At 40.3% G+C, this 27,983-nt stretch overlaps 1 protein-coding gene across 1 annotated transcript; it reads left to right on the top strand.

The window, feature by feature from the left end:
- Positions 1–19: 19 nt before the first annotated feature.
- On the top strand, positions 20–27,802 carry LOC135477738 (mediator of RNA polymerase II transcription subunit 1-like). Its single transcript, XM_064757932.1, has 17 exons — positions 20–242; positions 7,834–7,913; positions 8,547–8,664; positions 10,849–10,930; positions 11,910–12,091; positions 12,974–13,002; positions 14,117–14,188; positions 14,918–14,992; positions 15,998–16,065; positions 16,373–16,459; positions 17,198–17,312; positions 18,005–18,129; positions 18,727–18,827; positions 19,282–19,471; positions 21,218–21,313; positions 21,877–21,982; positions 22,677–27,802. Exons 3-17 carry the CDS (start codon positions 8,557–8,559, stop codon positions 27,562–27,564), a joined length of 6,324 nt encoding a protein of 2,107 aa, XP_064614002.1. The 5' UTR covers positions 20–242; positions 7,834–7,913; positions 8,547–8,556; the 3' UTR covers positions 27,565–27,802.
- Positions 27,803–27,983: the final 181 nt, after the last annotated feature.

Here is a 27,983-nt window from a genome sequence, read left to right as displayed (position 1 = left end):
GAAATTATTACCATTTCAATACTCGTGAATGGCAGGATATGATGAACACTGATTGCAGTGCAATCGGTATATTTTATCGCATCGCAATACACGCTGCAGCAAAAATGTAAATTTTACCAAAATGCCAGATTTAGTTGATGGAGTCGTCACCAGAGGGCGCTAGACTGCAAAAAGAAATCAAAGATGGCAGCCAAGCCAGGGATATACCCTGAGCTGAGACAACCCGACGATACAAAACCCAGGTAATGTCTAACCGTGTTTCCTTCTGGATGTCGTACTTATTGAATATGGTGCATCAGAGATGTCTGAAGTGCATGTTATCTAGCGTTTGATGTGCAAAAAAAGCATAGATTTTGACGCAGGAATGGCCTTTGTTTTGGTTTTGCACAGAAACATGTAAGTCGGTTACAGCGGACTGTGGGGTAAATTTTGCGCGTCTGAGAGTAGAGAAGGTTTTGCGATCAGATTTTCTTCACGTATGGAACGGTATGTGTATTGTCAACAAGCAGGAACGGGCAGGTCCTGAAACCAACATATTTTCCATATTGACATTCTCAACTGATAAGTATGTAATTTATGTGCTTCGGGGCAGTCAGTACATAAATTTGATTTGGCCTAATTTCTATAGAAAAGTTGCACTCAGTGCCCTCCTTTTAGCTACACCACTTGCCATCTACTACTACACAACTGTCAACACAGGAAAGCTCAGGTGTTCAGAGTACAGTCGTTGTTTTTCCTAATTTGTTTGTTCACATGTAGATATAAACTGAAAGGTGAGTCCTCATTGTGAAGCTCTGGTTCATTCCATAAGCACATAGTGTTTACACTTTAACCTGTACATTTCCTACCATGTATGCACACAGACAGACATGTTGTTTGTAGATTTTCTGTCCATGTTTTGTGCTGCAAGTTTCTGATTCTGCAAAACTATATTTTTTCTGCTAAAGAATACATGCATGCATTGTGTTAAATTGCTGTACGTAACTGTCATTTTTTTCTAGTAAGCGGTAAAGCCAGATTTGCATTCCGTGCTACTACACCCTCCACAGCATAGCAGCCGTAGTTAAATTAGCACCCTGTCACAGACAGGGCCTTTGAAGTCAAAGGTTGCAGCTGCTTTCCATGGCCAATAAAGGGGCAACATTTCAGAGAAACCCTGTCTACTTGCCATTCTCAGTTTTTCCATTGATATTACTGTGTGACTTGGAATGCAGATTTTGATTTTGGATGTAGAATTTCAGTGATATTTAAGGCAGTAAGCTTACTGCTGCTGGGTTAAAGCGCAGACTGTCAATTGAAAATTAGTATTCATCTCCCGTGTACTGCAAGATATGGGGACATTACAACTGAAAAATAATAGCTGTCTGAAATGTGGCTTGTTGGTCTTTTTGACAGTCATTATATGTTGTGCTTAATCATATGAAGTGCTGTTTCCACCGACATGAGTTTGTGATTGTTTGTCAGATATTTTCAGTTTTATTTTCTTCTGAGTTTTCATAATTTGTCATTTTCCAAATTTGTCATGCTAGTATCTAAAAGAATATGAATATACATTTTTAGAAATTAGGTAAGTGGTACTGTTCAGCAACCAGAAGGCACAGTTTAAAACCCATCTAAAGTTGCTTTAATGGTGAAACATTTTAAATTGAAAAATGATGTATTAGCAGCCAAGGATCTTGGCTGTGATCTTTTAATATGGGGTTAGGCGTAGATCACAGGAGAGGAGTCATCCAGGTTAAGATAGTGGTATTTAAGAACAGTTTAGCGCAGAGAAGCTGTGCGCAACAAAATTCGTTACAAAGTGAACGAATACATGCATTAACCATGTCGACATTCTTCACCTACTGGGTTGTTGCTCCATGTGAATGCGTGATTGACCTTTCACGACGTCACTGTGTTTTGATCAGCTGGCTGTCAGTTTTGACAGACAGAAAGCCATGTGACTGCAGAGACACGAATTTGCAATCGAGTGAAGGGTATGGAGCAGAATGACAGACCGCACAGTTTGTGAGAACTCTCAAATTAAGTTTGGAGTGACAACGGGGGTTTATCTTCGGCATCTGTTCCATTTAATTTCATGGAAGGGACTTCACTGACCCAGATTTTAAAAACATGGCAGCGACCTGCTAAATATGAGCCAATATTGGACTCCTGTAAAATTTACTGGAGAATGGTGATGTAAAGGCAAATAACGATTGTGGCAAAATGTGTGTAAATATTTCAGCTTTTAGAATTGCCGTACTTTATGTGTACTCAGGACGAATCTAACGCGCATGTATCGGAATTAAATGAGCTCTTTATACCAGAATCGGGTCCACATAGGTCTAGAGCTAAGGGTGGCAAGGGGTCCCTGCATATTAGTATATGTAAGCCACCCTTAGACTGAGGTCTTGGGCCAATCCATTAGCAAACTGCAACCATTTGTTTTTAAAGTAAGAAAAGGATCTAATTGTATTACTGAGAATTGACCTAGTTCATGCTGATATACATGTCAGAGAAGTTGAACGATTGATGTTGGTTTTTTGCTCACCTCCAGCTGCTGCTGGTTTGGCTGCTCTTTAATTTACGGATGTATGTTTGGGTTTAATGTCGTCTGTAAGTTAGCTGTCAATGTCTTTGCAAAGGGCTAGGGTTATTGGCAGGGGGTTTGCCTAGTGGTTAGTGTGTAGTACAATGACCCAGGAGCCTCTAACCAATGCGGTCTCTGTTTTGTTCAAATCCAGCTCCTGCTGGCCTTGTCTCCTGTTTTATGGGAGGTCTTTGAACAACCTGTGAATGGTCATGCGCTCCTCCCCCCCCGCCCACCCACCCCCAGCAAAGATGGTCACTGCAGTAGAAGTGAAATAATATTCTTGAATCTTATATAGGACAGGCATATTGAAATGCAATAAATTGGATTTTGCAGTTAGCTTAAGTGTTAAACTGATGTATTTTGAGCTACATATTTATGAGCAGGGAACTGAGAACAGCTGCCCATGTCACAGTGTGTAGCCTACTTGTTGGCCAGGACACTGCAGTAACTTGTCAGGGTGAGCTGGCAAGAAAAATGCCTCGTGAAAGTCATTACTTGAAGAAAAATAATGTGACTTTGTCATTATTTTTCCTTAGCAAAGTCAGATTTATTATGAAAATATGTTCTCAAAATCTGAATGAAAGGCTCTGTTATCAGTCAGAAAGTCCTGTTGTGTTGTGTTGTGTTGTGTTGTGTTGAATTCCCTGAAATCGGTACATGAACATTGCCCTGACAGAGCGCCAAAGTAAAAGAAACATCGGCCCTTTGAACACAGAACAGAGCTGATACTCCTTGGTTGAGTACCAGGTGTTTTTGTTTGTATTTTCTCATTGTCACATTGTTTAATACTGGTGGTACACGAGAGCTTCAGGTTTTGTGACATCCCACTAGATAGCTACAACCTGGCGTCACCAAATGAGTGGCTAGGTACTGACGATTGTTTGCTATTTATTTTGTTGATAAGTCGTGTAGAATTTTTAAAATAATTTTAGAACATTTCTGGAGCACTACTTCATTAGTTAATTCAACATTATTGGCTGACTTTATGTTCACTTTAAGCGTATTGCAGAAATTGAGATAAAGTGTTTAAGTGTAAATATATTAAGTAAAGTGATTCAAAAGGGTCTCAGAGCACTAGGCACTTGCAGTCAACATTGGTGAGTTATACTCTGTAGAATTGCAATTCAATCCTGTAAAAAGATAGCAACACACTCTGGTGGGTAATACATTGTGATCTCTTTTCTACATTTATATTAATGTATAAATGTTAATGAAAATATTTTTAGAAAATACTTCAATATATTTTTGTTCATTTAAAAAGTTCTGTTTCCAGCTTGAAAGAATTTCATATTATATAGGTCAATTTTTGTTTCATGGTCTTGCATGTTTAGTGAAGCCGTTAAAACGACTGTTTTTGACCTGTATCACAGCCCAGAATGCTGATAAAACAACAGCAATGATTTTTGCGCATATTTATCGATACTGAAGGAAACTGGCTAAAAGCATGTGTTTTTTTGTACATATACATGTGTGTATGCAGGGTTAGTCCCTATATGATTTATTAATCTCATTTATTTGCTTGGTGTTTAATGCAGTAGTGAAGATTTGGAGAGTAAAATGAAGGACGTAGTGACCAGAGTTTTAAAACATTGCTCAATTCCCTATCAGTGCATAGCTTGACATTAAGTGTACCAACCATATGTCTGTGCAAGGTGAACACTAGGTTACATTCTGTGTGGCAATCAAGGTTTCTGTTTTTTTGTCACGTGACATTCTGATATAATCATGATATTTAATGGAGAATTCCAGCTGAACTCATTTGTGAAATCTGTAAGTGAATGAGAATGAGGCAGGCTTGTAATTTATGGAAGCCTGATAGAGTATGTGTATGTATCACAGTCAGTGTGGGAATTATAGAACTGATGGTGATGATGATGAATGTTCTAACAAAAATGTGTTATTAAGGCCTTTGTTGTAACTTAAGGACAAGCTGCTTCAAGGACTGAAAAAGTGCTAAAATTGAACAATGTTCAAGTACTTAATTTTTTGTTGCTTTAGCTTTTTTTTTTGTTTTAGGTAATGCATATTTTAACCCTTTTTTATGGCATTACTCTCTTTTAACTGACATATCATGGGAAGAGGCTCAAAATATTGCATGCCAGCAGTCACATGAAAGTATACATGTACAGGTACACAGTGCTATTTGTTGTTGTTTTATTATTTTCATGATACACATGAAGTGGTTTGCAATAACTTTGATATGATTGACATTTACTCAACTTTTTCATGTTATCCTTTTGGCAACAATAATTTTTTATCTTGTGAGAAGATTGAAGATTTTTCTGTAGTTGATGCACAAGTGTTATAACCCGTATTAAATGTCACAAATAATCAACAGAGTGAGAAAATGCTACCACATGTATATGCAGATAGTTGTGCACTGACACAAATGTTATCGCAATTTGCAGAACTTCATGTACACTGTACAAATATAAATGAAATCCTGGGAGATAAAGTTCACATGATTACAACGTACTTTCAAAGTTGCCGGAGTTTATTACATGTACATATACATGTGTCCGTACAAGATACGTCTGTTTAGGAATGTCGAAATATGCTTTAATGGTACACTATATACTGAACTGTCTGTTTCTGAAGAAAGAAATATCACATTGTGATTAATCAACCCAATCAAATAAAGTTATCTGAAGGACGGTATCACGTGCTGTATATTGATGCCCATTCTTGTATGAGTTACGTGCTTTTATAGGCATGAGTGATTTCCTCTCACGAAGATGTACAGGTACTCGGAGATAATTGAGATATAGAAAGAAGACTTAAAATACTTGTGCTAAAGTTTGAAAAACTGATGTCATGGATTGTGGATAGATTTTTCACAGAGTAGAGTATTGTGTAGGCTGCTGTACTGCAATTGTAACATGCAGTATGTGTACATGCACATGTACATGTACGCAGAGCGCAGAGTAGTGATGAAGCTATGAAATTTCTAAAGGTAAAAAAGCTGCACATCGCACATGTTGCAGTAGCCGTGGGCTGTAAGCTTATGCAGGTACATAATTGCGTTGTGACACTTTTGTTCACACTACATGCAACACACCGTAAGTGCCTACAAATCAATACTGAATGTATGATAGTTTGGGGGCTTTTTTTTGCATGTTCACCCAGTAGCAATTATGTTTATGAGAGTATCAAGTTAATGAGGCCTTTTTTATCTCATGTAGTAACAGCGTGTAACCAGTCCTATCATTTAACCTGTTCTGCTTGTATTTTATAAAAGAAAAGGAAGTAATATTTACACCATTGCCTGTTTTGAAGATTTTCAAAGCGTAAAAAGAGGATGATGGGTATGATGCATGTTATTGCTGTATGATTTGGGGTATTGCCATATGATGTGGGGTAAACAAGGATGATGGTTATGATGCAGATTATTGCTGTATGGTATAGGGTAAAACGAGGATGATGGTTATGATGCAAATTATTGCTGTATGGTGTGGGGTAAAATGAGGATCATGGTTATGATGCAAGTTATCTCTGATAGACTGTAACTCACAATTGTTTCTGGTACATGCATGTTTCAAATCATTGGTATACTGAAAATTGGAAACTGCCAAATGAAACTGACATCCAAAAGATCGAAAATTAGGGCAGGTGATCAGCCAAAAATATAATGTGAACATAGACATGACTGTTTACATACACAGTTATTTACCTTTATTTCAAATAACCGCGGTGCAATGACCTACGTGTAGGTGCCTCTCACCAAAACGGTCGCTGTGAGTTCAAGTCCAGCTCATGCTGACTTCCTCTGCAGCCGTATGTGAGAAGATCTACCAGCAATAGCCGTCACGTGGGTTTCCCCTGAGCAGAGCTTGGTTTCCTCTCACCATAATGCTGGCCACCGTCATATAAGTGAAATGTTCTATTGTAATGTAGCTCTGGTGTAAAGCCCCAATGAAATAAATAAATAAATGAACAAACAAGGATTGTGACATTATAACTGGTCCTCAGAAAATCCTGTTCCGGAGGAGCTGGCAGAGAAATATTACAGTGACAAATTCATTCGGTTCTCATTTCCTCGATAGTCTCTGTACCCTATTTCTTCCAATTTTTGGAACCCCTGGTCTGCTCTTTTCTGCCAGTATGCATGTAATTGTAGCAGGAATATTTACTTTCTTTTTTTCTCACATGGTGAGACCATCTAATGAACAACATATTCATACCTTTTGAAAAGAGCTGGAAAAGAAATGTAATATTCTGCTTTCAGCACTACCAATATCTGTCCCCAAACTTAGAACAAGAGTAAAGTTAGATGTATTTCAATGCACATCATGTACATGTATTTATTTCTTTTATTAAATCCAAGCTGATAAATCTGTACACATTTTATATTCATGTACATCTTATAACATGCACTTTTAATACCTTTATTATTTGGTTATCGTTTGTGTTAGCAATGTTACGGTGCTGCATGTCAGGGATGACTTATTATATTTAACGGAGACCGATGATTAATTTGTTTGTTACAGTACAACATTACTTGTAGCTGACCAATAATTACTAACTGTAATTCTTCAAACTTTTCACATGTTTGCAGATTGTTTATTCAAGTGTGCATATTCTAAATTTATTATTCCGTATAGAGATGAAATTATACTTTTTGTAAAGCCCAGAAATTGGTGAATCCAACCAATGTAGTTTTGGCAGAAAGTCAAAATATGGTTTAGGGGTTTCTTACAGTGCTTCGTTTCTTATTTCACTTACAGATAGTAATGATACATTCAGGTTAAATGTTCCATCCAGCAGAATCCTCTTCCCGATCCAAAATATTAGAAATAGAAAAATGTGCTTCACAAAAGCACCGGTCCCAGTACAGCTTTTCCTGCGCCTGTGGCTGCCCGAAACATGCAGACAGGTGTTAATTTCAAGCCCAGTTTCATATGTTCTTACAACAAATCACCAATGCTTTTGCTGTTAGTCCAGCTCATGCTGGCGTCCTCTCCGGACGGGCGTGGAAAAGTTTTCCAGCAACCTGCGGATGGTCTTGAGTTCCCCACTGGCTCTGCCCATTTTCCATGGCCGCCATCGTTTAAGTGAAATAGTCTTGAGCACAACGTAAAACACCAATCAGATATATAACTAAATCTTACAAAAAAGCACTTTCAGTGGGTTTGCAGTACAAAAGCAAGAGTAATATGAAGTCTGTATGTATTTGATATTTAAGCATGTCAAACCTTCACCAGTCAAACGGACATGCTGACTATACATGTATTTATAATCTGTGTATGAATTGTGTGTTTCAGCCACACCCCCTGTATTGGCAGTGGGGGGACTGCCCAGTAGAAGCAGAACTCTCTGCCCTAGAGTAGGAGCCCACCTCTCGGTAAGTTTAAACACACTTTTGGTCATTTCAGAATAATTGTTGTTGAGGTTTGTAACCGTAAATAGATGGACACGCATCCAGATATCCAGAAGTCGGCTTATGTCAGTGAAATCTGTGGAGAGTGGCTCTTATGTTCAACACTTACTTGTACTTACGAAAGCTACTTTTACCTGAAATTGTCAGCTTGGACAATGTAACCAGGTTGAATCCATCTATGGCTTCTTTAGCTTTATATTTTATTGAGGTCTGTGGCAGGGACTGTCATAGTAGTAGAAAATCCTCAGACACCAGACATATTTATAGTGAAACAGTAATTCTCTACATTTCATCACCAAAAATGATATGTTATGACATTTATTTTCCCCTAAAAATGCACTTTTGAGGGCTAAATTTGAGCTCATTTAGGGTATATAATAAACTTCTTGGCTGTTTTTCACAAAATGCATTCAGCTGGGAGCATAATTACATGGACTGTTACAATGGATGACATTCTGTGGCCATGTAAGTTTGTGCTCTAAACTCACATAATGATGCATTAATAATGAGACAAGAATTTTTTTCAAATTTTATTTTAAGTTTTTATTAAAATTTTTTTTTGTTGATTACGTGTACATGAATGTTGTTAACTCTTAGTTGTGCAGGGATGGCTGAGGAGCAGGAGTTGTCTGCCTTGATGGAGAGGCTGAGGGGGAAGTGTGTGGAGCAGAGATCCTGGGCCGACAGCATCAAAGCGCTGCGTTCTGTAGTCACTGTAAGTTAACCATAGAACCTTGGGTCTTGTTAATGCTCGTGTATTGAACGAGGGTGATGTTTACATACCCAAAAAGTTAAACTGCAAGCCTTGGAAATTTATCAGATAATTGGTAAATCAAACAGTTAGGACCAGCATACGTAAAACAGCTAACCACGGTGTCGGGCTGAAGATTGAAAATAAGGGCGATATGATTGGATAAAAAAAAAAGACATCAGCCGAGACAATTGCATGGCAATCTACCATTTAGGTACACCTCTTGTAAGCATGTTGCTGTCAGATATATTTTGAAAAAATGGTTGTTACTTTTATCACTAATTGTGTGAAGACTTGGTTTACCTCAATTCTGAACTATTTCAAAGGCCTCTGCAACCAATATTTTGGAACATTCTGAGAGAAGTATATGAGTAGAAAAATAGTTTGCACAGTTTTGTGAAGCTTGTATCTTTGATGACACCAGCAAATCATTTTTAGCATCATTAGCCTGACAATTGTATGCGTACAAAACCACTGGAAAAAAGTGATTTAGTGGTTGAAAAGGTTGGAAGATCTGCGGTAATACATGTGTTTTGGAGAAAGTTTTGCTCTGTGGATCAAGTTATTACCTGGTCAGTTAGGTTGCAGACTGGAAGGTGTTCAGGCAGTGTTCAGGTTGTGGGAGATCTGTAGCCTTCCACCATTATGCTCTATGCACAAAGCTCACTCAGCAGGTGAAAACCTGTGTTTCATATATTTGTAGAAGGCTTCATCAGTTTCCTGTTTGAAAGGCCAGGGCCCAGTTGTTCAAAAGTGTATTAGCTAATACTGCTATTAAGTCATATTTTGTATTAAAGGTTTTAGCCAAATTCAGCAGATATTACCTTTGCCCAGAAGCAGCAGATTTTAGCTCATATTTAATATACTGCTACACAATTATTTGTGGGGCCAAATGCGAAAGTGAAGACTTAGCTTAAAATTAAACCTAGTATTAAATCTTAACAGTTTTGAACAGCTGGGCCCTGTAGTTTATTCTGGGCTAGTAGTAAATGTGAAATCTTCTGCATTAGAGACCTTTAGTTAGAATTTACAAGTTGAACTTTTAACTTCCGGCTAAAGGTGTGTTATGGCATTGGACACCGGTCATTCAGATCAAATGGTATTCCGTCTAGGTGTGCAAATGTGTTCAGAGTGCCGGTGTACAAGGCAGACTACAAGGTCTCATCACAAAATGGCACGTCAGAAACAACATGTCACTAAAATTATGCATTGACAAATTTCTTTTGGGTGACCTACTGTAAATCCTCAACCTTTTCGCATATGAAACTTTCAGTGCAATTTATGCACATTTATAATTAGATTTTGGAGACAAAACTCCATTGGTTGGAGGGGCTAATTTCAGGGCTTCACAGAAAATGTAATGTTATCAGTCTAAACAGAATAATGCCTTCAGAATATACTTAAAGAAATACCTGGCACACATCGGAATGGGTTGAATAATTACAGAAGTAAGACTAACATCTGAGTGGAACTAGCTGCAGTATTCAATACTGTCCAGGTGTCGCCTCACTGTAGCAAAGCGAAAAATAACCATAAACATTGTTATGAGAAAAATTGGGCGTGGCTTTTAAGGTCTGTTTCCATCTTCCGAAATAATTACGGTTATGTTATGTGTTGTCTTTTCTTCTACAGAGGCAGAATTTTCCTGACTGTTTTCTTGCATATGCAAGTGAAATATCCTTGAGAGTATGGCTAAAACCACTAATCAAATACTGTGACCGAGGTCATCGTTAAAAATACATGTATCTTAATAGGGCATAACCAGACGGATCCTCAAAAAAAAAAGGCCCTACGATAAAATTTGGCAGGTTTTTTTTTTTTTCTGTCAGTATTAGTTGCTTTTATTTATTTGATTTGATTAATGTTTTACGCTGTACACAAGAATATTTAACTTATATTACAGCGGTCAGCATTATGGTTGGAGGAAACTAGGCAAAACCCGGGGGAAACCCCATGACCATGGTTACTTTTAAGATCCCTATCTTTTTCACTTATTAGAATCAAGAAATAAAAGTAAAATTCCCAATTGGCCAATCCCATTGTCTCTTATCGGTTTGGGTGTAACTCCCAATTAAGAAAGTTTTAACTGTATCCTGAATGCATACAGTGGTGATTAACATATATGACTTCAGTGATTTGTGTTGACAGCAGGAGAAGCGGCACTTGGCAGAGACACTGGACAGAATTCACATACAGAGATGTCTGGACACCCTTCAGTCTGCCATCAAAGGTGAGATGACACTCAACATCAGGCCCTTGGATCACAAAGCGATCTTAGACTTAAATAAATATTTAATTCACTAAACATACAGAAAGTTAGTTCTATTATTTTAGCAGGAATTTGTTTGACATTAACTGAACCAGAATTTACGTTTCCAACCAATATTGTGATGTTGTTACATAAGAAATAACAATTTCATAATTTCAATTTACTACAAAATCTGATGAGTGGCTAAAGTGACTGGCTAAAAAAAAATCTGACCCAGGGAAAGCCCTGCATAATGACATATGATGTTAATTTTTTAACTGAACCAAGGCCGGGTCAAAGAATGTGTCGCATTACAGAGGTGAAGGGCAGATATTTCTTGCAAAAGCAAGCATACTATTCAATATACATGCATGCAAATTAAAGCATCTATAATTCAGACTTAAAATATAGTCTATAGTTTACACCATGGTATGTTTAAACTAACCTTGAAAATGAGAAAAAAAACCCTGGAAAACTCCTTGAAAACTCTTTGAAAACTCATTTCAAATTTCATTTTCATATACCAGTACAAACCCTGGTAGATCAGAATTAACATCTCTGTCCTCTTTCACACATGTTTGTAAATCATTTTTTTATTACTTTCTTCATAAGTCCCATCTCCTCATTGCACTATAACCCCTAAAACAATATCATATACAAAAACTTGTGAGATATGTGAGTTAGGAAATTGTGTGAAAACATTTTGTGTCTGCAACATTGACAGATTAAATGTGCTGATATGTGCCTGCTGTTGTTGTTTCAGTTCTCACCCAGCAGTCAATGCTGTGTTTGAATCTGACATCTGGTATCAACCCCGGCGGTTCAAATGTGCTGACATATGTGATTGTTGTTTTTGTTTCAGTTCTTACCCAGCAGTCAATGCTATTTTTGAAGCTGGCATCTCGCGTCAACCCTGACCATTAAAATGTGCTGACATATGTGCCTGTTGTTGTTGTTTCAGTTTTTACCCAGCAGTCAATGCTGGCTCGTTTACGCTGTATATCGAGGCAGACAGGACTGAATTTCTCTGAGAAGCTGCCAAACAGTGCTGTCCTGAGCTCAGACATGTTCTATGTGGAGGTGTACCTGGACCCTGAGAAGGCTGTCCGAGATGTGAGGATAGCTCACCAAGGGGAGGCTACTGTGAGTATCCAACTCGGGTAGAATTCTAACAGTAGTAGTCCTAAAGCCGATGTCAGGACAACATGTCCGAGAGGTTGAGGTGCTTGCTTTTCATTTGCGAGATAGCAAGAGATGTGAGTTTGGGTGCCTCCGTGGCTGTTGTGGTTAGAGTGTCAGCATGGCGCAATGATCAAGGAGCCTGTCACCAATGCAGTCGCTGTGAGTTCAAGACCAGCCCGTATGTAGAAAGGTCCGGCAGCAACCTGATGGTCGTTGGTATCCCCGGACTCTGCAAGGTTTCCTCCCACCATAATACTGGCTGCTGTCATATAAGTGAAATATTGTTGAGTATGGTGTAAAACACCAATCAACTAAATAAATATAGAAAATTTGGGTACAATACTAAGTTTGTACTGGGAATTCCCACATCCCTTTGCTTCAATTGTTTTCAAGTCATTGGTGGAATAAATGGTGGATGGTACTCTATTATGTGCTTTTGTACAAAGTTTGTTGGAAGCCGTTTGCCTTCTGCCAACATGACACATGTTTGCCAATTATATTCCAAAGGGCGGTGGTTTATTTCAGGCACCCCGGTTTCTTCTACCCATAAAGCTGGCTTCCATCTTATAAGTGGAATATTGTTGACAATGGCATTAAACAGTAGTCAGATAAATTAATTAAATAAATGTCATGACTCTAATATAACGTGAGATTTGAATTCAGCTAACGGGTACAAATGTCATCTAGAGAACAGGGGATTCCTTTGTTTCAGTGCAACCACGACCCACTGTGGCATTCAAAATTGTCATGCTGAGATTTCATGGTTTAGTTTTTCCAACAATGTCAGTTGTTTTTTCAGGGCTCACCTCGATTAAATAGATGAAATTTGTTTTTCATCCACAGAGTTGTCCAGAGTTGTTGCGTCTGCTCAGGTAAGGAAGGTGCATGGTTAGTTACATGGACGCGGTCGTACAATGAGGGAATGTAGACGTGTGTGACTGTGTACATAATCTAACCTTTCTTAGAGACCATTTATCTTCTGCCCTATCTGCATACTGTCAAGTACTTAATTTTCGCAGATTTCGTGGTCAATAATTTACAGCGAAAAATATCCAATATTGAATTGAAATGATGAAGTGAAACCTTTGCCAGGCTGCGGGAGTTGCGCTAAGAAAGCCTGATGGGCCAGCTAAATTTTTTAACAGCAGGGAAGGCAAATTGTGGTTTAAATATATACGAACTCTGGTGCTAAGGCCAAAATTTCAGATCACGAGGATTAGCGACACCGTAGGAAACAAAGGAGGGTTAAAACCACCCATGATGATACTTGTGTGACGAGCTCGAATAATTTTAGACCATATTATATCTTGGATCATTTTAAGATTTGTTTTTCAGTATTCTCTTAAATACGTGAAAAAAAATTCCCACAAACATTTTTGTGGAGAAAATCCCAGAAAATAAATTCCAGCGAATAATAAGTACTTTACAGTATCACATGCTGATGTCGATCTGAGTTTTACGCCCTGCGCTCTGTTTTCTCATTGTCATCGTATAAGGAAAAAATATGAGTGTGACTGTACACGGCAATAAATATGAAAACGAAATGAATTTAGGCCAAGTAGAGTGTAATTGTTATACATGACTGAACAGAAGGATCTGTGATGATGTGCGCTGTAAAACTGATTAACTATAAAACCAGTCCATCACTCTTCATTTTGTTAAAAAAGATTTTGGCTGAAATTTTTTCTGAATTTTTTATTGCCATGTGGATATCTGACGATTTAAAGTATTTTTGCCAAGTTGTATGTACTCGGTGAACTATAATGCAACATGTATTACTGTTTATACCCAGGTTTGATAATGATGTCATTTTAGGGAAATTTTGGTGAACATGGTAGGATTGAATGTTAGAGATTTGCTAAGAGTTTAAATGGTCCGTTCTGCCCAATAAGTTTTCTTTGATCAAGTTGAAACCCAACTAAAGTAAGTAATAAATATTAGGGGAGGAGTAAGTATATGTGTTCTTTTTTTTTCTTGTCTTACCAGTGCAGGGGAGTTCACTCAGTTCACTAAACACTTGGAAGGCCTGTCCATGAGTTACCAGATTGTTGGAGATAAGTAAGTGTGGCATTACATGTCCATATATGTCTAAAACAGTTCCCGTTTGGAGTGGTGAGCACAAAGTTTTGCTTGTAATGTCTTAATTACTGTGGAGACTCTATCAACAAGGGAGATAAGTAAGTGTGGCATTACATGTCCATATATGTCTAAAACGGTTCCCGTTTGGAGTGGTGAGCACAAAGTTTTGCTTATCTGCTCTTCATTACTGTGGAGACGCTATCAACAAGGGAGATAAGCAAGTCTGACAGTGCATGTGATTGTCTGAAGCAGGTATGGTAGAAGGGACACTATGTTTTACTGATCCTCTTTAGCTTATTGTGGACACTTTGTCAGCTAGGGAGAGAAGTGAATGTGTCAGAACATGTACATGTGCATGTGTGTTTTCTGCAAAGCAGGTATGGTACAATGAACATAAAGTATCAGTTCCAAGTGGTACTGTATTACTGATCCTCTCTTCATACTGTAGACACTCTCTACAGTTTATGTAAAGATCTCCTCCTCAACAGTTTCCACTTTATGACTGCACCTCATTTGATTACTTTAATACTGTGGATACTCTATCGACAAGGGAGACAACTGTCAAAAGTGCATTAGCTTTTATACTGTGGTGTATGAAATGGCATGTATAACCAGTTCAGGGGAAATATTTAAGTTTCTTTGTCAAGATTGTATTAAATTTTGTATTGTTACATGAATTTGAATCACTATTGTTCATGTTTGTTTCAGAAAACAGCGCACCAAGGCTTTCCATGCTTTGCAATCCCTGGAGACTGACCTCAATCTGTTGGCTCAGTTACAAAGGTGAGAATTTATTTTCAGCTCTGGGGAGCATGTTGTCACTGCATGGTTACGGTGCTTGCGTTTTAATTACAAGGTCACACAAGACGTACATGTAGGTTCAGTCCCAACATTGGACAGAAATTTTTCAATATTTCTGTTCCTGCAGTAAGTAGTCTACGGTGCTCTGTGTGGTCATAGATGAAGTTTACTGGAGACCATTTGCCTCTCACCCATGTGACCTATCACACTTGAAAAAGACGGCCAGTAACTTGCCAAAGGTTGGTGGATTACCACAGGCAATTATTTATACGTTCATCCAGGAAACTTGTGGCCATCATATAAATGAAAAATGTTTTTAGTATTGGGCTAGATAAATAAAATAAATATCATTGTGTAACTTTAGAGTGGTCAAGCTTTCCCCCTTGTTTGCATGTTTACGTTTGTAAGGAGCTTGCAGGAGGAATTAAACGAATTGATCAGAGTATACCAACTCTTCAAGACTTTCAAACACAACTCATTGTTATGATTAAAATTTTTCATCTAGTAGTGTTAGCCTTTAAGTACTGAAAAATATATTTTCACTGGTAACCTACACATTTAGATAAACAGCAGCTCATTAGGTACATACATGTCCATTTTATTGTTGTAAGCATATGTATTAAGAGGTATAAAAAGATACATGTATTTCTAAAATAATTGTGATAAGACTTTAATAAGCTCTTCTTTCACTTTCATATAGTATGCGATGACATGATGGAAACATATGCTAGGTTTTCAGATCTTCACCGATAGCATCACAGCAAATCCAGCTTATGCTGGCTCAGTTTAACATTGTAAGGCTTGTCTGGTACGTGCTAATGAGAGGGGCTTTACTCTTGTTCTCTTCAGAACTGTCAGCTCACAAACCTGGAAACTGTAGCATGTTCTACAGAATGATACATTGGAAAACTCCAGTAAACTTAATAAAAATATTTTTTTTCATTCAACTATAAGACTGAACACGTTTATGTGGTTTTGTTTTTGCAGCTCCATAAACGGTGTGGGTAACTACATCCATAAGTCTCCGTTGGGTATTCTCATACCTAGGAATGGGGGTAAGTGTCATCGGGCATCCATCCAATCAACTCTGCTGTCTTGCCTGTGTAGCCCCAGTTCAGAGTCGTTTATTTTAACTGGTTATGAACAAAAGTGGATGTGCAGTCCCTAAGGCAAGGTAGTCTGCCACTTGTAATAGGGTTCATAAACCCAGCTCTGGATTCTCCCTCTGTCCTTATTCTTGGACTGGAGGACAAATACAAATAGTGTGCTTGTTTATACGTCACTTGTAGGAACGTTTGTTAGTTGATTTATGCCCACTTTGTTAGAAATTACTGATAATATATGTTTCTTTCTTTTTTACAGGACTTCCGATGAAGCTCATATATTTTGTTTCTCCGTATGATTTGCTGAACAAGACCACCAAGGCAGCTCATCCAATGACAGTGGAAGGTGAAATATTGTGAACCCCTCTTGTTTACTGCTGTTTTAATGTCCATCCAATCAGTTTGTCTCTGAGTGTAAAATTTAATGCATGACAATACAATGGAAGGCTGAAAGGTTCTCAGCGTGAGGTACTATGAGCCATCCTGTCCAGTTGTTATCAACGTATGAAGACAGTTACAGGTCGTTAACATCATTACGTGAGAAATATCACCAGGTCTTTATACCAATCTTGTCTATGTACCTCAGGCCGAGGACTTTTCGCCCTCATACATAAATAGGGCTATCGGCATGCTGCCACGCAAAGAATTGTCACACTCACATTCTTCTGTCTGGTGTCTTGTTAGCCTGGAACGTTATGCCCAGAGGCCATGGCATGTTTTCCCTTTATGCAAACCTTTCTTTAGGTTATACTAATATACTGTCATAATTTCTGCCACCAAATGCTGCGTGATATACCTTAGTTACTCAACCTTTTAGGATATGAAAGACCAAATTTCAGGTCAACTTTTGTACATTTGTGATTTGATTTTGGAGACAGACTGTGCTGGAATAAACACCTTTCAAACATGAGACAAGGTTGAAGAATTACAGTAACTTGTTTCAAAGATCCATCTTTTGTTTGCTTGTAATCAGGACTTCTGTAGGTCATGGTCAGTGTTTAGGGCATATACAATACTTGAGCCTGATTCAGAATTTTTGCTGACGGTATTCTAACGTTATTTTTTGTGTCCTTGTGAACGGCAGCAATAATGGAGCATGAATTGGGCCACAGCGTCACAGTGTGTCTAGACAGCTTCTCTAACACTAAGCTACAGACCATGCCTCTGATGACCGTCAACACTCTACAGGAAGGCAAAAGGTATTTGGAGCTCATGGAATAAGCACAGCTTTGTCACCATATGCCTTGCATTAGGCATTATCTAGTTTATTTGGTGTTTTGCGTTGAAAAACTGAAAAATGATGTGGAAATAATCTTGAAAATCCACCTTTTCATTTTGCCTGATCTTGTGGTTTGCATGGTTTTTCATAGTTTCTAAGACATTGAAAAAGATTTATTCTGCCGGAAGAAAGAAAATGTTTAAATTTGTGTGGCCTTATTGAGATTATTAGGTCTTATTTTTTATAGATGGCCTTGGGTTTCTGCTGGGCTCTGCTCGGTTTCCTCCCACCAGAATGTGCCCGCCATTGTATAAGTGAAATATTCTTGATATAAAACATGAATCAAATAAATAAATAAACAAATAAAGGTTTTTAACAATAAAGCAACATGCACTGCCAAAAGCGTGGTGTAATGGAGTCAGCAGATTTAGGCACAGGATTGAAAATTGGTGTGTGGGAGTCAGAGAGTCTTTGCAAATGTCCGCTGTTAAAGACTATGTCAGAGACTGTATTTCAGAAGATTTGGAAAGAGCTGTCTTCTGTAGATTGGGACATTGCACATACATACGTGTATATTATACTGCCCCTGGGAAGAGTTGGGAATATGAAGGGGAGATAAGAACCATTTCATAAAAGGTATGTGAACAATGTGTGCATGTGTGTCTGTTGCAGCCTCCCCTCGTTCTCTGCCTTGTCCAACATGAACAGCTGCACACTGCCGGCGTGTTTTGTCCTGCGCTTACCCAAGGCCATCCCACTGGCTCTGTCTGTTGTCAAGAAGATCTGCTCTCTCACAAGTTAGTACTGTTAAACAGCAGCAAAGCGATTTTTGAATCGTCAAACCATTAAACAAATAAAATATATGGTTTATGGTCCTGGAAGTTTGAATTTTTATATATTTGTCTTAGTTAAATATGCAAAATTTTAATCAATTTTGTCCAAATTAGGACTCAAATCACTTCTCAAATTTGACTTAAGTCCAAACTGGGTTGGGGGGAATTGGCCCCAGGCCTCGAATAACAGAGGGGCCTCCGTGGCTCAGTCGGTTAAAGCGCTAGCGCAGCGTAATGACCCAGGAGTCTCTCACCAATGCGGTCGCTCTGAGTTCAAGTCCAGCTCATGCTGGCGGCCGTACGTGAGAAGGTCTGCCAGCAACCTGCGGATGGTCGTGGGTTTCCCCCGGGCTCTGCCCGGTTTCCACCCACCATAATGCTGGCCGCCGTCGTATAAGTGAAATATTCTTGTGTACGGCGTAAAACACCAATCAAAAAAAAAAAAAAAAAAATCGAATAACAGATGAAGCGCATTTTGCATGTGATGCGACTTCCCCATTAAAGCCAGTCAGGGAAGAATGTCGGGTGTGAGGTATTGACTGCTTTGTGTGTTGTGTGCAGATGTGGACATGCGCCAGGGCATGGAGAGCCGATCACTGCTGTCACTTATTGTGGAGGACATGTCAGGTGGGGAGATAACCAGTGTGCAGGAGCTGTTTGTGGTGAGTAGGCCTACAATGGCAGTAACAACAACAGAAAGTCCAGGTTTATCCCAACTCAAAAACTGTCACTGTTAGGGCTCTAGGGCCCGAAAAGAGATGTATCCGGTTCGTTCCAATGTATTAATTCTGCTGATACATTATTAGATCTCTTACTTTAAATCATTGGTACAGAATATGCTCGCTGCCATTGATAAGTGAAGTATTCTTGAGTACGGTGTAAAACAACAGTTAAACAAATAAATAGGTACCGGTACAGAATCACTTAGCAGTTGTCTTTAAAGTATTGACTTGGAACAAAGCAGATTTTGTGAAATCCGCCTTGTAAAGAAGTCATGAGTTTGAATAAGTTGTACATCTAAAATGAAATACTGTATTCCACCTGAACTTTTGAGGTGAAAACAGTAAATCTGGTCAAATGAATCGGTCGGGTAAGTTTTTTTTTAATTAACTTCAGACATTACCTGACCAGCAGCACCGGTACTACCTACAGGAGGGGTGTGGTCTGGGTGAGCAGCAGGGGGTGATGGTCAGTAAGATCCACTTCACTCACCCCACCCATGTCCCACAGATCCTGGTACACCTCAGACAGCAGCTTCTCTTCAACGCTCTCATTGGCTCCTGTGTCAGGCCCTCTGCCAAGAAAGGTAAGACTGAGCATCCTGATTGGTTAATAATCTCACTTTCCTGCCAGTCAGGTTTGTGTGTTATGTATCAGCTCTGCTTGCTGTTCAGCTTCGAGATTGTGTGTCTTAGGGTACAGAGCTGACTACATGGTCCAAAATGATTAACAATGAATACCCGTATTTCCAAAACCTGTTCTCAAGGAGTGGAGACCATTTCAGCTTGCTGCGTGACGTCACAACTCTACAACATTGCCCCGACCTATGTGAACATCAATGCCCATACCGCAAGTAAGGGGACTAACTTGTTTTCATACCAATTATCACTTGCCGGCAGACCATGCGACGAGTGGTGTGGATATAGACAAGTCTTGTAGGGCTATAGACTTGTGTCGTAGGCCCTTAATTCTACCTGGTTTCGTGCAAAGCCCTGTGACTAAACCTAAAAACTCCACACTTACCCAGTTAAATACACAATTTTATGAAATTTCCCAAAATTCCCTCCGTGATGTGCGGTATGTCAATCAGTAGTTGAGTATGATACAGGCCACAGGACAATGTTGAGTGTCAGATGTAGATATTTTAACTACGACTACGAGCTTGGCTTGAATACTTAACCATTTCAGTAAAACCATCATAAAGTCCCGTACTGGTAGGTGTATTATAATGATGTTCCCAAAGCTTAACACACTTGGGCAAAACAATAGGTGGTCAGATTGGATCTCTTTCTGTGATGGACGTACACTGCAGACTATGCTGGAATTGAGTGAAGTTGGGAGCTTATCAGTACCACTCGGCTGTTTAAATTTGAAACACTCGGTCAGTTGTAGATTGACACCGCCTCCAAATTTTCACACAAAGAATGCTAGTCTATTGCTAGGTCATCAGAGCCAACATTGGTAAGGTGTGAAGATGTGTACATGCATGTTCTTATCTAATGCAAACAAACTGGTTGAAAATGAAAAAACATCTAAAACTGAATCAGATTTCTATAAGTGGAGGCTCATGCTTGACAATGTTTTGTTTAACTTTGGGAAACATTAAACAAAATCACAAATTTAATATTCATTGATCAGTATTTTAGAAACGGACAAACACTGTTACTTTGATTATCAGGTTAGAAACTTTAAGTTCTACATGCACCTTGTAACCATTTTCTGAAGAGAAGAAGGAGTCCAAGCACAAAGAGTATGCTTTTCAGAAGTGAATGAATGTGTCCGAACTACTCAGAGAGTAGGGGATTAAAGATGAGTGTTTAATCCAGCCGTTGATTAACAAATCTGTCTTAATCCCCATATTCTGCTAAAGATCACGCACCAGACCACTGTGTTGTTGAGGATTATTTGACTACAAGGATTGACTGCTTGTCTCCCTTGAGTTTAGGTATACAGGTCTGACAAGTTTCATTCATTTTCTTAGTCTGAGTTAGTACATACTCTTGACTGCCATCATATAAATGATAGAAATCTGACAACGGCCTATTATGTAAACAATCAGTCTTGTTTTATAATGGGGAACTTGTAAAACTCCTTCTGCCTATATCAAGACGGTCCAGAGCTCCAAAACTCATTTGTTCTTTCCTTTATTACGTCACAGTTATGGGTGTAAGTGTGCTCATAAAACATACATGAAGTACACACGCACTGCAAAGTCACAGAAGAAAATGATGCATTGTACTGTCATTTGGAACTTCCTTGTAGATCGTCCTCCCATTTAGACTGTAGCTTTTGCATTGACTGGCTATAGTTTTGAGTTGTGTTTATGTTACAGAAGACTGTGACAGTATGGTGTTTGAGGTGACAGCTCTGTCTTTACAACATGTCTGTGTTACTTTTGAGCACCCCCTGCAAGAGGCCATGGCTACAGGTAAGGGAAGGTTGAGGTTCAAATGCAGTTCTGGCAGTTTGATGTCTGGTAAACTGTGAATAGCTTTACTCCAGATTCCTGCAATGGGCAAAAATTCTTGAACATGGCTTTAAACAATCAAATAAAGAAAGAAATAATTTGGTCACACACAAGGTCTAGGGTCCCAGATTTAACAGTCAGAGTTTCTTTGGTTAGTCAACATAAAAGAATAGGCAAGGTAGCATGTTTGGCCTGGTATTGGTATACAGTGACGGTACCTTGTGTCATGCCTGGTGTTTTCAACATGGTTTTTAAGTGAAGCAGCACTAGAAATATGTGAATATTAGGATTTGTCTGTTGCAAGGAAATGCTGTTGTGATGTCACCAAAAAAACTCATGAAAGCAATTTTGAAAAACCCCAGAGTCAAGATTGAATTTAGAGTAGAGAGTAAGTGTTTGCATGATTTACCAGGTTTGCCCATTTTGAAGTTTTTTTCATTTTCTGCATGCTGTTTTAGGCAACAATTTTGAATTGCTACATTTACTTCGAACATTTTTGAACATTAAATGCGTGTCTGTTATAGTTGAGCTGGACCTGTCTGACATCACCAGTGTGAAGTGCAGAGTACTTTGTGTTGGGGAAACAGAGCCTTTTGTGTCAGACGACCATGCCACAAAGGTGTTTCAGAGGTAATGTGGGCATATTTTCTAGGTAAAAAAAAAGCAACCATGCCTGTAAAAACGAATTTATTGAAGAAAAGAATTGATAAGATAAAAGAAGGCTATTACTGGCTAAATGTGTAAGTGGACAGTGGGTCTGTTGCAATAATTCTGCCCAGCACTGAGCTCAGTTTCTCCACCATCTTGATTTTCACAGCTATCCAATATGGTGATGTACCTTAACTTTAAAGTAAAAAAGTGTAATCCATCAATAAAAAACCCCAATAAAAACAAAATAAAACCATTAAGGTGTGGTCACTTGCCAGCAGTATATCTGAGAGAAAGACTGAATCAGTCTTTGCTGTAGACTGATCAAGTTGGTGGTAGATGTAACAATGCCATAAAAGTCTTAAATGGTGACAGGGCCAGGATGTACAAGGCCTGTGGTAAAGCCCATTACAAAGGCAGTTAATAATGTTATGCTTCTGTCCAAGGGCAACATAGCTTTTCACATCATATAGACAGAATTGTTGTAAATCAGGTTAACAGAGTAACTACAAATCTGGACTTCTAGAATGACATATTGGTCAAACCAGCATTGCGATTTTTACCGAAGGTTTTCAACAGGGAGTTGTTAAAAAGCTCCCTCAAAATCTTTTGTGAGTATCACATGTTCACTTAAATCAAGTACACAAGAGAGCTCATGATTTCTTCCTCACTTCAGATGCCTCTCTGTGCCGGTGACGATGCGGGCCATCTTGATGAAGGTGCTCGGTCAGCTAAGGAAGCAGATGGCAGAGGACAAGCTCAGGTCATCTCAGAGAGAGAAGCAGAAGGCGAGTCGCCACATTACGCCGCTAATGATTCCTACTCCATATGGGATGGACATTGCTCAGAAGGGTATTTCAGGGCCTGTGTTACAGCACCAGAACAGTGCCCCTTTACCTCACCCATATCAGTCCCGTACACTCAGTGACTTGCTAGACCCATCAAGTGCTTCCCCTGAGCTTCTGGACTCGATAAAAGCAGAGAAGGTGGCAAAGAACCCAATGCTTGCCAGCCTTCTTGATCAGGAGCCAGGTGTTCAGGAATCTGACAGTCCTATGTTGTCAAAACTGTTGGATGACCAGGCCCCAACTGTAACATCATTGCCACCATCGAGGCCAGGTAAACCCCGAAAAAATAGAAAAAGGAAGCCTGATCCACTGTTTGGCAGCAGTCCAAAGCATCGTGCCAGTGAGGATGGCATGAGTGATCGTTCATTGGAGCTGGAAACTCCATCCCCTTTGGACGTGAAACTACCGGGCCCATTACCTGGTAATCCTTCAGCAACAGTGATTGACCTCACAGGGACCGAATCAGCTTTTATTGGAGAGTCCCATGTGAGTAAATTAGCGCACACGGTCAACAAGATCATTGTTGACAGCACCAAGAGTGATTCTTTACATTTGACTGAACCGGCTGCTTCTCCAGAGATGGCAAACATTGTGAATAACATTGAACAGAAAACGGAATCAGTTGCTGTCTGGCAGGAGTCCAAGGAGCATGGGATAAAGCGGACATCCTTGTCAGAACTCTGGGGTGACTCAATGGATTCAGATGGACCTGTTGACCCAGATCTGTTTACAAACAAAAGCAGCAGCAGCATGCCCATGAAAATAAAGCGTTCCACAAGTCGGCAATCCTCTGCTTCACAGCAGTCAGACAGAATGGAGTTTGACACTGAGTTGTTGAATGCAGACCCAAACTTTTCTGACAGTCTCATTGATAACAGTTCAGAGGGGATGGGATTAGATGCCTGTGATGCTTCTGCATTTGGGGTCGGCATTAACCCAGTGGTAGAGATGGCTTCAAAACTGGCCAGTTCATCAGCCAGTACTAAATCTGCCACATCAAAAGCTGTCGCCTGTGATGGGACTAATTCAAAATTTACGTCGGCCTCTTCTAAAGCGGGTCTGAAAAGAAGAGTCAGTGACAGTGGCGAGACCACAGAGTGGCTGGCTGGCAAAGTGAAATTTGAGCTGGATGCATCCAGCCAGACTTGGAAAAAGCCGGATAGTGATCTCTTAAATGCTCGGAAGAATTCTGAATGTGATGTGTCAAATATCCCACGCAGAAAGGTGGAGAATGACTTAGTGTTCCCTCGCAAATCTGATAGCGATAGCTGTTTGTACAGGAAAAAATCAGAGAGTGATATTGTGAATAAAAAACTTTCTGTGGACACTGAAAGTTCAGGTGTGAAGAAGGCTGATAATGATGTGTCAAGTAAGAAAAGAACGGAGTCTGACTCGCCCAGTGTCAGCAAGAAAAAACCTGATGGACACAGCTCAGAATCCTCTCATAGCAGCAAGAAAAAGGAGTCTGAAGGTGTTTCTGTGAAGAAGAGGTTTGAAAATGAAAGTCCCAGTGCCAACAAGAAAAAAACTGACAGTGATAGTTCCTCTTCCTCAAGGGAGAGAGCAGAAGGCGAGGGTGTCTCGCCAATGAGGAGAAAATTAGACAGTGACTTGTGTAATTCTTCAAAAAGAAGGTCTGAAGTCGATGGATCTATGTCTGCTAGGAAAACGTCCGAGGAAACCGGCGTGGATCCTGGAGGTACGTCTCCCAGCAAACAGGCTGGCATTAAGATGAAAATTTCACGTCAGTATGAAGGCAGGAGCGTGTCGTCTCCTTTACAAGTGCTGGATTTGTCAAAGAACAGTAAAAATAATTCCAAAAGTAGCAAAGATGGTTCTTTAGATAATAACAAAGGCGGGCTGGCCATGGCTGTGACATCCGTGGCGTACAGCTCGCCAGCCTTGAGTGGCAGCAAATCCCCTCTGATTAACTCTTCCATTTCTCCATCAAAGACCTCAACATTGTCCCACTCCACTAAATCTCCTAGTTCGCACCACATAGAGAAGAACAATCGCAGCAGCAAGATGGAGCGATCCAAGAAAACTAAACACTCCAGTAGTAGTGAGTCTTCGAAACGAAAACGAGACAAAGAGGAGTACAGAAGGGAAAAGAAGAAAAAGAGACTAGAGGAATTACATTATCAACCTTCTGTGCGAGATGATACTTTTTACCAGTCCACCCAAGTGAACTATCCGGGAGTTAATGATAAGAAACAAATGCCAAAATTAAAGATTACGAAACGGGGTGACAAGGTAACTGTAACTTCTTCTTCCAAGAGCAGCGGGTCGATCTTTAAGACGGTGACGGCGCCTCGCAAATCATCACAGGCCAGTTACGCAGAGGATGATGCTTTTTCATTTTCTGGTTCAGAAGGATTAGAAAAGGAAGAATTGAGTCGCAAGTTGTCACAGTCTCGTTTGTCTCATCCCAGCAGCGGGAAATCTTCCAATAGTGTGGAAAAATCGTCTTCGAGTTCTCAGAAATCCTCCCATAAGTCTTCGCAGAGATCTACCTCAAAGAACATCACTGTGAGCAAGGCAGATTCCAAACTTATGACTAAAACGCCCACGATTAAGCTGAAACCTATTGTGATTCCTACAGCGGGGGCCTCAGTGACAGTGGGCGCCCCTCGTGGGCCGGGGTCTAATGTGCAATCATCCCCTCAGTCCGCGCCGGTGAGTACAACGCTAAGCAAAAGCAACAGCCAGTCACCGTACGCATCACCCGCGCATTCTTCACCTCGGTCAGCTACTCCTACATCGGTCACACCCACGGGGCTTCTGTCTCCTGGAACCACTCCCACAACACCACCCATTGGAAATAAGAACGGAGTGTCCATCGCCACGGCGCCCTCATCCGCATCCGGCACATCGCAAAATACCAACAAGATAAAATCTCCTGGTAGATTACGGAAGGGTTCGTTGTCAGCTGTCATCGACAAGTTGACCAAATCTAGTGCGATCACGTCAGGTCCAAAATCTGAAGGTGGCGAAGAGTCTTTGTCCAGAGTTAAAGTTCTTGCTGCAGTTGTGTCCCAACAATCAAACCAAGTGAAGAGTTCAAATTCGAATATTTCGAATAACTCATTGTGTCGAGAGCACAAGTCTCCGAGTAAGCAGGTCAGTGGGAGTTCGAATGACCGAGGTGGTTCTGACGTAGAAAAAGTAAAAACTCTTTACAATAGTATGTCGTCTTTGTTGAAAGAATCAAGCCCCAGAAAAGACAAAGCTGACTATTCTCCTCAGAGATCGAAATCCGATTCAGTCATGGAAAAAAATAGTCCCCGAAAATCTTCCGGTTCACAGGACAGGGACAGAGACAGACAAAAGCCATGTTCGAATCCGGTGAACTCGTCGTGTAGAAGTGGAAAAGAAGACGGTCGTAAAGGAGATAACTGGAGTAGCCGGAAAAGCCACAGTGGTTCTTCCGGAAGTGGCTCTAGCTCAAGTCCTGGGAACTTACTCAGTAGTAGCTCAGGAAATAGCCTTGGAGCAACTGGCGGTGGCAGCGCTTTATCGGCCTCTGGAAATTCGCAAAGCAGCTCTGTGGGAAACGGAGAGAGCAATGTAGGGGGTAGCCATAGATCATCTCCATTGGGAGCTTCTCCAACGTGTTTAGGAGGAACAGCGAAAGACAAAATTCCCGAAAGCTCTGAGAAAAATTCTAAAGTACACAAATCTGGTGATAGACAGCACATTAGTAAAAGTGCTACGAAAAGTACTGCGGCTAGCAGTGCGAGCGGCGACAAACATTCTCCTAGGGAGGACGATACAGGGAAGCTGCTGGAGGATAAACACGCGACGTCTTCGATATGTGCAAGTTCTAAAGGTTCACAGGACATTGTTTCTCAGGAAGCTAAGTGTGAGAGAAGGGTCGAAGTTGATACTCCGGCCTCACCTACCGAGGAGAAGGAACATAGATCTGCGGAGGAAACCGCCAAAATACCCGTGCTGGAGAGACTACAGTTAGAATATACACAAGAATCCAGTAATTCGCCAAAAAGTAAAGGACCTGGGCGGCCAGAGCCGCAGGAAAAGGGTCGCCACAGAACTTCCTTGGCTGGCTTACTTGACCAGGAAGGGAGGAAGGTGGTGGAGAACGAGGTAAGTGATAGAAAGTCTGCAGAGTTGGAAGTGTCTCCCCAAAGGACTAACGTGCTAAAGGCCACCAGGTGTGCCAGGGTGAATGGAGAGACCGAACTCTCATCAGACTCTCATAGTGCTACTGTCTTAACTAAAGACACCCTCAGCGAGTCTTTTCGCTCTCCAACACCTGTGCTAGCGCAACCACCGGATCCATCACGGCCTGACCCGAACGGTGCCGACCAACCATCGCCAAAGTCTAAGAAACCAAGGTCATCGTCGTCTAGTAACTGCAATAGTCAGCCCGTGCCAAGTCCTCATAGTGACGCTAGCAGTCCCGGTAATGGGTTAGTGATAGACTGCCCATCCACACCAACAGGTAACTCTCTGAGTGTCACCTCCCCTCCTTCACTACCCAAACCAGAACCGGTCCCTCCACAGCCGGTGCCAAGAGACAAAACCACCTCCCCGGTGACGAAAGTTTCGCCAGGGCCCTCACCTAAGCTACACCGGCGCTCTCCAACACCATCTCCAGTGATTAAGGCCCCATCCAACCCAGGCTCAGTGGCACCTTCACCAGTGGAAATAGACGACGACCTCATGGATGACGTGGTGCTAGGAATGGGCAGTTGATAAGGGCTTCTGTGGGTATAGTGTACAGGAACTTTTATTCTCTGTGTGCACAGCTTTGGTCTCTGTGTTCAGTATAATCAATGTGGGCGCTGCTGTCCAACACGCACGGTCACAAGCCATATAAAAGTGTCTGTCATATCGCTCCACGAATTTTGAAGTGTGGGTATGAAAGTGTATGCGTCATGTAATATTTTGCCCCTTATTTGTAAAAAAAAATTTACTATAATTCGAGCATATTTCCGTAGTTATATTAATATTTAGACACCCGGAATACCGTTCGATTTTGCACTTTGGCTAATGATTTCGTCTACAATATATATATATATATATATATATATATATATATATATATATATACATACACACACACACACACACCAGCTAAGTTATCTCCATTGTTTTGACGAATCGCGTGGCAG

This window comes from Liolophura sinensis, chromosome 11 (genome assembly GCF_032854445.1).
Source record: "Liolophura sinensis isolate JHLJ2023 chromosome 11, CUHK_Ljap_v2, whole genome shotgun sequence".
In the NCBI taxonomy this organism is placed as follows: domain Eukaryota; kingdom Metazoa; phylum Mollusca; class Polyplacophora; order Chitonida; family Chitonidae; genus Liolophura; species Liolophura sinensis.
This window is presented reverse-complemented; position numbering and strand designations above follow the sequence as displayed.